At 44.2% G+C, this 9,574-nt stretch overlaps 2 protein-coding genes across 2 annotated transcripts; one reads left to right on the top strand and one right to left on the bottom strand.

Annotated features, from left to right (window-relative positions):
• Nucleotides 1-382: 382 nt before the first annotated feature.
• On the top strand, nt 383-1,338 carry LOC130297319 (uncharacterized). Its single transcript, XM_056549669.1, has 2 exons — nt 383-849; nt 921-1,338. Exons 1-2 carry the CDS (start codon nt 530-532, stop codon nt 1,222-1,224), a joined length of 624 nt encoding a protein of 207 aa, XP_056405644.1. The 5' UTR covers nt 383-529; the 3' UTR covers nt 1,225-1,338.
• A 141-nt stretch (nt 1,339-1,479) lies between these two features.
• On the bottom strand, nt 1,480-7,987 carry LOC130296890 (serine/arginine repetitive matrix protein 1-like). The gene is made up of 10 exons (XM_056548934.1): nt 7,951-7,987; nt 5,744-5,833; nt 5,347-5,414; nt 5,185-5,253; nt 3,766-3,834; nt 3,574-3,678; nt 3,429-3,491; nt 3,007-3,235; nt 2,771-2,930; nt 1,480-2,692 (listed from the first exon to the last, which is right to left on the bottom strand). Exons 3-10 carry the CDS (start codon nt 5,398-5,400, stop codon nt 1,660-1,662), a joined length of 1,782 nt encoding a protein of 593 aa, XP_056404909.1. The 5' UTR covers nt 5,401-5,414; nt 5,744-5,833; nt 7,951-7,987; the 3' UTR covers nt 1,480-1,659.
• Between the last annotated feature and the right edge of the window lie 1,587 nt (nt 7,988-9,574).

Here is a 9,574-nt window from a genome sequence, read left to right on the forward strand (position 1 = left end):
TCACTGTCGCAGACATGTCTCAGACACTCTGCGCCAAAATACCAGACAAAAACTGGGTCGGTTTCAGCTTAGTAAATGAGGCCCATTGTGCGAGAATTACCTGTTTATTAGTAAATAGAGAACAAGTACATGAGATATAAGATGGAGGATACAGGGAACACGTACATGAGATTCATGGTGGAGAATACACAGAACACATACATAAGATATATGTGAATGTTTATCCATGTTCCTGGTTCCTCTGGTATTCTTATCCACTTTCTATCAGTCTTCTCTTTATCCTCCATCTTAGGCTCCTTTCACACTATAGTTAATTTGTCCGTTATAAACATCCGTTATTATGTCCGTTATTTTAACCCCTTTTTGACCTCTCCTACCTGTCACACATTGCAACACCTAAAGCTCCGCCTCCTATTCCAAGGGGAGGGTATAAAAGGATGCCACAATGATCCGGCTGCAGTCTGAATTTCAGCATTGAGAAGGAGAGTACTGTTGCTTGCTGTCAGACTTTACCATTGTGAATTTCACCATGTTTCCCACGCACCTTTTCTACAGTTTCGATGTTCTGCTGTGGCGTGCCCAACAAAGAAGATCCGAAGATGATGAGACACGGCGCCGCTGCCGAAGAGATTGGATCCATCCCATCACTGCAGCACGGATGACCCATGGGGTGCACAGTACTTTGTACGCGGAGCTGCACCAGCACCCCGAGAAGTTTGCAAACTATCTACGGATGTCTGTAGAAACATTTGACAACCTTCTACCACGCATCAGTGAAAGGATCTGCTGCCAAGACACCCACCTCAGAAGGAGCATCTCGCCAGAGGAACGCCTCATTGTAACCCTCAGGTATGTAATCAAAATCCTATGTGTTTTATACAATACTAAAACCCCTTTTTTTTTTAACTGTTTAATTTCAGGATCCTGGCATCCGGTGAGAGTTTTTCGTTGCTCCACTTTCGCCTGGGAATTTCCACCATCTCTGGTGTTGTCCGGACCACTTGCGATGCCCTGTGGGATTGCCTTCTAGAAGAATATCTCCCACAACCTTCAGCAGAACATTGGCTTAAAGGGGTTGTGCGCTGCCCTGCCTTTCGGAGCTCCGCTCGCAGCGTCCAGAAATTCATTACTTCGAACGCTGTGTGCGGGCTTCCGTGTTCGCGGCCGGCCCCTCGTGACATCACACCCGCCCCCTCAATGAAAATCTATGGGAAGGGGGCGTGACAGCGGTTGTTAAGGCAGCTGTTGTTAAGGCAGCTGTTCTACACAACTTCATCCTAACCAAGGAGCCTTCCCCAGTGATCCTGAAGAAGTGGAAGCAGTTCCGCCTGGACTACAGCAGTCATCAACCCCCCCCCCCCTCCCCGTGTTAATTTAACACTGGGTTGTAGAAGACCTCTACTATCCTGAAAGCAAACCATAGTAAACTCCTGAAAGCAAACCAAAAAAAAAAAATTAGACAAAGTCATTAAATCTAGTGAAGAAAATGTTTTTTATTCAGAATAAGCCCTATAAGTCCATGAAGGACAGCAGGGTAAGGGGAGCATGGGAAGGGTCTTGGGAGCTGGGGTCCTCCGGGGGCCGTAAGGAGTCTATTCTACTTTGTGAGTACAATCTGGGACTCTGGGGTTTCCATGGAGTAGGAATGGGAGTGGGAAATTATGAAAAATGTTGGAAAGGTGTTGAAGGGGAGGGAATATTAGGGGGCAGAGGGAAATTGGGAGGTGTGAAGGAAGGGGTGGAATGGGACTGGGACAGCATTTGGACCATGCTACTAGAAGGGGTGGATAACTGGCCCAAATGCTGGGAATGTTCCAGGGAGTGGGGCAGGGTGTGGGACATCGACTGGGGATAACGGGGAGGGGAAAGGTGATGGCCGTATGAATGGGGAGTGGAAAGAGAAGGGTAACGGCCATGGGAAGGGGAACGGGACTGGTGACGGGAGCGGGAACGGGACTGGTGACGGGAGCGGGACTGGTGACGGGAAGGGGAACGGGAGTAGTGACGGGAAGGGGAACGGGAATAGTGACGGGAAGGGGAACGGGAATAGTGACGGGAAGGGGAACGGGAATAGTGATGGGAAGGGGAACGGGAATAGTGATGGGAACGGGAGTGGTGACGGGAAGGGGAACGGATGCTACTTTGGGCAGGGGACATGGTCAAGTAAGGGGAGTGGATAGGGGGTGGGGTGGGGCGGTTTGGGGCAGTAGGGGGATTTGGGGGGATGGGAGGAGGGGGGCAGCAGAGTCTACTCATAAGGTCGCTTGACTCCTTACGGAAAATACACTGCTTATCAAGGGGCAGTTTCTCCAGCATGGGAGCCAGGCTTTGGAGATAGAGTAGAGAGCCTGAAGGGGGACCAGTAGACGGCCCTGCCCCCACCTGCCGTAACTGGCAAATCTCCTTCCTTAAGACTTCCACTTTATCATCCAATCTCATAAAGCTCTCCTTTGTGAGCTTTATGAGATCTTCAAGGATCCCATGCTGTCTCCTACCAGTCTTCAACGGCCGGACCAAATCTCCAAAGGAGGTTTCAATCCTCTGGCGACTTGGTTGGGACGATGAGGAAGCTGGTAGGGGAGAAGGTTTTTGCCCTTTATCAGCAGTGTTGTGGGCTCGTCCAGGGAGGGGAGGGGGGTGGGAGGGGGTTGCCACTGCCAGGGTCTGGTGCGCCCTTACACTGGAATGTGTTCTGAAAGAGAAAAATAAAAATTAGTAAAATTTACACAGAAGATTAAAAATAAAAGAAAATAAAAAGCTTTGGACGTACTTCCGCAGTTTGTGGCACTTTTGGAGGAATCCGAGGAGTGGGCGGTGCACATACGGAGTTTTGCTTGAGGCCCCGGATCCACTGGGCCTCTCTTCCTCCTCCCTAAGGTCCCTCATGTGCCGGTCCCTGATGGAGTGCCAGTGATTTTTAATCTGATCACCTAGAAAGAAAAAAATATTTATAATAAAAACAATTAAAAAAAAATCAAAAAATGGAAAAAAATGTAACATTTTTACCGACAATCCATCTTTCCTGTGATGACAGGTCCTCCCAGGAATTACAGATTGCTCTGTAGATCTCCATCCAAAGAGCCTTGGAGTATTGGCGCTTGCCATGGTTTGGGTCGGATGAATCCCAAAGAGCAGGCCGAGCCTCGACCATCGCAATCAGGAGGTTAGTATCAATGATGACCTGAGGCTCGTCCTGCCCCCCTTCAATATTCGTCCGACCGAGCCGAGCGCCACCCTGAAAATATAACGATTCTGCTATTAGTTTTGAAAAAACTGTAGTGTATACAGTTGACTACGCAAGCAATCACATTGGTTCTAAATCGAAATAGAGAGAAAAAAAAAATTAAGAAACAATGTGAATAGTTGCTATGGGCAACTGACTTCCAAAGTACACTTAAAACAATTATATTTATTTATTAAATACTCACACGACCACGTCCTCTGCCACGAATCATGAGGCGTCTTCCTCTGGTTGGCTGAGGAGCGGGACGCTATTTAAAAAAAAAATAATAATTTAAATTACGGTATAACAACATGTAGAAAAAAATGCAATATCATTTGTACAATACATACTGGTTCAGGCTCTTTGGAAGGCCTATCCTGGGAGTCCTGGGGGGCCGACACTTGAGGGACACTCTCCTCCTCGGATTCCTCATGTGAAATTATATCCTCTTCTGACTGTAAAAGCCAAAAAATAAAATAAAATAAAAAATTAAGTCATAGAAAAATAATTTATGATAATTACTCAAAAAGAAAAATACTCACACTTGGGCTACTTGAATGTTCGCTCTGGGATTTTTCCTCAGAGGAGGATGATTTTTGCCCTACGTGCTTCTGGGGGGAAAAAAAAAACAAGGACTGAGCGTTTTTCAGTTTTTTTGCATTTTTGTTTTTTTTCTCCTCACCTCATAATCATTTCAATTTTGCACCTAAAAATCCATATGATGGCTTATTTTTTGCACCACCAATTCTACTTTGTAATTATATCAGTTATTTTACCCCAAAAATCTACAGCAAAATGAAGAAAAAAAAATATCAAAATTGAAGAAAAAATGCCATTTTATAACTTTTGGGGGCTTCCGATTCTACGTAGTACATTTTTCGGTAAGAATGACACCTTATCTTTATTTTGTAGGTCCATAAGATTAAAATGATACCCTACTTATATAGGAAATACATGCAGGAAAATTTTATACATTTAAAATTGTCATTTTCTGACCAATATAACTTTTATTTTTTCACGTATGGGGCGCTATGAGGGTTCATTTTTTTGCGCCGTGACCTGAAGTTTTTATCGGCACTATTTTTGTATTGATCGGACTTTGTGATCGGTTTTTATTAATTTTTCATTATATAAAAAGTGACCAAAAAATATGCTATTTTGGACTTTGTAATGTTTTTGCGCGTACGCCATTGACCGTGCTGTTTAATTTCCGCACGCGGCCATACCATTTTTATTTACACAGTATTTTTTTTTATGGGAAAAGGGGGGCAATTAAAACTTTTATTAGGGAAGGGGTTAAATGATCTTTATTCACTTTTTTTTGCAGTGTTATAGGTCCCATAGGGACCTATAACACTGCACAAACTGATCTTTTACATTGATCAATGGTTTCTCATACGAAACCATTGATCAATCATTTTGCCGCTTGACCGCTCATGCCTGGCTCTAAGGCACTGAGCAGTCATTCAGCGATTGGACACCAGGAGGGACCCAGTAAGGGACCCTCCTGCTGTCCTACAGGTGTTTGGGATGCCACGATTTCACCGTGATGATCCCGAACAGCCCCCTGAGCTAACCAGGGGTAGTTTACTTTCACTTTAGACACGGCGATCAACTTTGAACGCCACGTCTAAAGGCTTGATAGCGCGCGGCACCGCAATCAGTGCCGCACGCTATTAGCCACGTGTCCCGGCCGTTGTTAGAGGTCGGGTCCGACCTTTTTAGATTGTGCCTTTTTCGTTGTTGTTTCTCCCTTTGGAATACGGTGGGGCTAGAAAAAAAAATAAAATAAAAATTCAAGTTTAATAAGATCTAAATTGGAAAAAAAAAAAAACAAAGTGGCGCAACATGGTCCAAAATTGTACTGTGCAATTCAAAAGAAATTATCCAACTGGAATTAAAAAAATTTAATCTAGATAAAATATGGAAACATTTATCCTGAAAAAAAAAAAAATACTCACATTGGGGCTTGGAGAACTTTGCCTCCGATAATCTGGCTCCTCATCCTCGGATAAGGTTGGGTCTACGTTCTGAAAAATACAAAATTACCAAAAATAAAAAATAAATAATAGCAATGATATAATGTAAAAATAATAAAATAATTCCAAAATGTGAAAACTCACCTTTTTTTCTGCCTGCTTGGGCTCTCTTGATTTTTTTATTCTTTTCTTAGGCATTCTGTCTAAAATGTCTAAAACAAAAAAATAATTAAAAATTACACTTTAATGACAGAAAAAAAATAAAAAAAATAAATCTATAAAGGCAAAGTTGCGCCGCACGGTCCAAAATCATTCTGCACACTACCCTAGCCAAAGCATTCATGCCCCCATACAAACTGCGTGCAAAAATGCCCGTGTCCTGCAAAAATGGTGGACAGACAAATGCCGCAGAGTGGCACCACACGGTCCAAAATGATCATGCGCACTTCCCTACCAAAAGGCCCGTAGCTACAAGCACATGTTCACAAATACACTGAAAAAGTCACAAAACATACAGCATAGCAGCCATCTATGTACCCACCTTCAGTCAAAGGTGATTTTTTCAGTAAAAAAGCGAAGGATGGCGAAGGATGGCAAAGGATTGCGTTGGGGCCAACTTCAATGCTGCCTCCTGTAGGATTCAAGAAGAAAAGAGAGCGGGTGTGACAGGGGGTGTGAGCACTACACCATGTGACTTCAAGGTCGCGAGGGCTTTACTATGCATCCTCAGATAAAATAACGTCTCCTATAATAACGGACATTAACGGATGTATTTGCCAACGTCCGTCAGCCATAGACCTCAATGTTAAAAATAACGGCCGTTAATTTATCCATTTCTTGTGACGTCCGTTAGTCATGACGGACTATAATAGGTCATAACGGATAATCAAATATCCCATAGACTTTAATGGGATTTTGTAACGGACGATTAACATCCTTTTTTAAAGCTTTTCTAACGGACGTTTAGGCTGCTTTCACACTATAAAATTAATCCGTTTCAAGGATCCGTTAAGACAATCCTTAAAATCGGCCATTAAACGTCCGTTAGAAAATCCCATTATATAGTCTATGGGATTTTTACACTATCCCTTTTAATCCGTTATACAGTGGTCCCTCAACATACGATGGTAATTCGTTCCAAACGAGCCATCGTTTGTCGAATCCATCGTATGTTGAGGGATTCGTGCAATGTAAAGTATAGGAAGCTGTATTCACCTGTCCCCGCCGCTCGAGATGGTGTCCCCGCCGCTCCCGATGGTGACCCCGGCCTCCGCTGGGCTTTCCGCTGTCTTCTCCGGTCCTCCGCTGTCTTCTCCGGTCCTCCGCTGTCTTCTCCGGTCCTCCGCTGTCTTCTCCGGTCCTCCGCTGTCTTCCCCGGTCCTCCGCTGTCTTCCCCGGTCCTCCGCTGTCTTCCCCGGTCCTCCGCTGTCTTCCCCGGTCCTCCGCTGTCTTCCCCGGTCCTCCGCTGTCTTCCCCGGTCCTCCGCTGTCTTCCCCGGTCCTCCGCTGTCTTCCCCGGTCCTCCGCTGTCTTCCCCGGTCCTCCGCTGTCTTCCCCGGTCCTCCGCTGTCTTCCCCGGTCCTCCGCTGTCTTCCCCGGTCCTCCGCTGTCTTCCCCGGTCCTCCGCTGTCTTCCCCGGTCCTCCGCTGTCTTCCCCGGTCCTCCGCTGTCTTCTCCGGTCCTCCGCTGTCTTCTCCGGTCCTCCGCTGTCTTCTCCGGTCCTCCGCTGTCTTCCGCAAGACCTTACTGGGCCTGCGTAGCGACGTAATTACGCCGCTGCGTACGCCATTCCTATTGGATGACGTGCGCAGCAGCGTATTGACGTCATCAGAGAGGGCCGAGAAGACACCGGAAGACCAGCGCTGGACCCGGAGGGCACCCCGGAGCATCGTGGAGGGGTAAGTAATACTCACCGCACCACATGGGGAACAATAAGCTGCTATCCGGCAGCAGCTTAAGCATTTGGCGCTGCCGGATAGCACTTAATGCGATGGCCCCGACATAAAAAAGCATCGTATGTTGATGCTGACATCGACATGCGATGGCCTTTGAGAGGCCATCGTATGTCGATTTCATCATATGTCGGGGCCATCGTAGGTCGGGGGGGGGGGGGGGTCACTGTAGTCAGTTATTAATAACGGACGTTATTTTGTGACGGAAGATAGTAACGGGTGAAGTAGTACATACACTATTTCTTCCATTCATTCTCCCGTCACAAAATAATGTCCGTTATTAATAACTGGCTATAAAGGATTAAAACGGATAATGTAAAAATCCCATAGACTATAATGGGATTTTGTAATGGACGTTTAATGGCTGATTTTCAGGGTTTTCATAATGGAACATCAAACGGATCATTAAAACGGAAGAATTTTATAGTGTGAAAGCAGCCTAACACAGTGCCACCTGCTGACTTCCAAATACATCCACCAACATATAAAAGATGATAATATGTCTTAGTCCCAAAATTGTAAAAAAAAATAAAAAATTTCCCTCATAATGACTGACAGCAGAAGATGATTCTACATCCATATTATAAGCTCACAGCATGTGTCATAGCCTATAACAGTGTCACAATCTTATCCAGATTTCATTCATATTTAGGTTAAATGAGGAATATATACAGCACAAAAAGTGACAGAACAGCCGTACACTAATTTTTAGATATTTTTGTTAATTCCCTGTAAAATTGCTTCCCTACATTTAGTGGTTACTACTCACCTTGGGGGTTACCTGTAGGAATGCCCACCTTATACTGCTCATCACCGCTCACATCTGTCTCTTCTTCCTTTATGTCTATAGTATTAATATAGTTCATATCTTCCCCTGTAGGAATGTCCTCCTTATACTGCTCATCACCTCTCACATCTTTCTCCTCATCTTCTTCCTTTAGGTCTGGAGCATTAATATAGGTCAGATCTTTCCCTGTAGGAATGTCCTCCTTATACTGCTCCTCACCGCTCACATCTGTCTCTTCTTCTTCTTCTTCCTTTAGGTATGTTGTATTAATATAGTTCATATCTTTCCCTGTAGGAATGTCCTCCATATACTGCTCATCACCGCTCACATATGTCTCTTCTTCCTTTATGTCTGTAGCATTAATATAGTTCAGATCTTTACCCTGATCCATAAGCTGTAGAAGAAATATCGTAAAAGTCATCAGACAGTAGGAGAAGTTACTTAGAATGTTTTAGGGTAAAAAAAGATTATTAAAGTGCAGCTGTCAATTTAGGTATCTTATCAGGATAAGCTGCCTTGTGTGTACATAACAAATATCACTGTTTCTGGCCATTATATACAATAACATATATGGCATTTTTCACCAGATTTTTTGCTCTAGAGGCTTCATTTTTAGTTGTCCCTAAGCTGGTGGGTGCAGCCTAGCCTCTATGATGTCTCCCATACATTGCACACAAATACAAGAGGATCCTATTCTTCTCTTTAGAATATACTCTAAAAAGCAGCTTTATAGATTAGCAACATTATAGATCAGTAGTAAGTAGTCTACAGGGTGCGCCATTTCTATGGATACACCTTAATAAAATGGGAATGGTTGGTGATATTAACTTCCTGTTTGTGGCACATTAGTATATGTGAGGGGGGGGGGGGGGGGGATTTCAAGATGGGTGGAGACCATGGTGGCCATTTTGAATCCAACTTTTATTTTTTCAATAGGAAGAGGGTCATGTGACATCAAACTTATTGGGAATGTCACAAGAAAAGCAATCATGTGCTTGGTTTTAACGTAACTTTATTCTTTCATGAGTTATTTACAAGTTTCTGACCACTTATAAAATGTGTTCAATGTGCTGCCCATTGTGTTGGATTGTCAATGCAACCCTCTTCTCTATATACTGCTATATACTACTATATACACCGCAGGAGAAATGCTAGCACAGGCTTCCAGTATCCGTATACACTGCTTTATACTACTATATACACCGCAGGAGTAATGCTAACACAGGCTTCCAGTATCCGTATACACTGCTATATACTACTATATACACCGCAGGAGAAATGCTAGCACAGGCTTCCAGTATCCGTATACACGGCTATATACTACTATATACACCGCAGGAGAAATGCTAGCACAGGCTTCCAGTATCCGTATACACTGCTATATACTACTATATACACCGCAGGAGAAATGCTAGCACAGGCTTCCAGTATCCGTATACACTGCTATACACTGCTATATACACTGCAGGAGAAATGCTAACACAGGCTTCCAGTATCCGTATACACTGCTATATACACTGCAGGAGAAATGCTAGCACAGGCTTCCAGTATCCGTATACACTGCTATATACACCGCAGGAGAAATGCTGCACAGGCTTCCAGTATCCGTATACACTGCTATATACTACTATATA

Source organism: Hyla sarda, chromosome 1 (assembly GCF_029499605.1).
Source record: "Hyla sarda isolate aHylSar1 chromosome 1, aHylSar1.hap1, whole genome shotgun sequence".
Lineage (NCBI taxonomy): Eukaryota > Metazoa > Chordata > Amphibia > Anura > Hylidae > Hyla > Hyla sarda.

Bases quoted from the DNA above. Each gene is read 5' to 3' on its own strand.
- LOC130297319 (XM_056549669.1), top strand. From the start codon at position 530: ATGTTTCCCACGCACCTTTTCTACAGTTTCGATGTTCTGCTGTGGCGT. The intron at 850-920 runs GTATGTAATCAA...GTTTAATTTCAG, and splicing joins CGCCTCATTGTAACCCTCAG to GATCCTGGCATCCGGTGAGA.
- LOC130296890 (XM_056548934.1), bottom strand. From the start codon at position 5,400: ATGCCTAAGAAAAGAATAAAAAAATCAAGAGAGCCCAAGCAGGCAGAA. The intron at 3,835-5,184 runs GTGAGTATTTTT...TTTTCCCCCCAG, and splicing joins AAAGTTCTCCAAGCCCCAAT to AAGCACGTAGGGCAAAAATC. The intron at 2,693-2,770 runs GTACGTCCAAAG...TTTCTCTTTCAG, and splicing joins AAGTGCCACAAACTGCGGAA to AACACATTCCAGTGTAAGGG.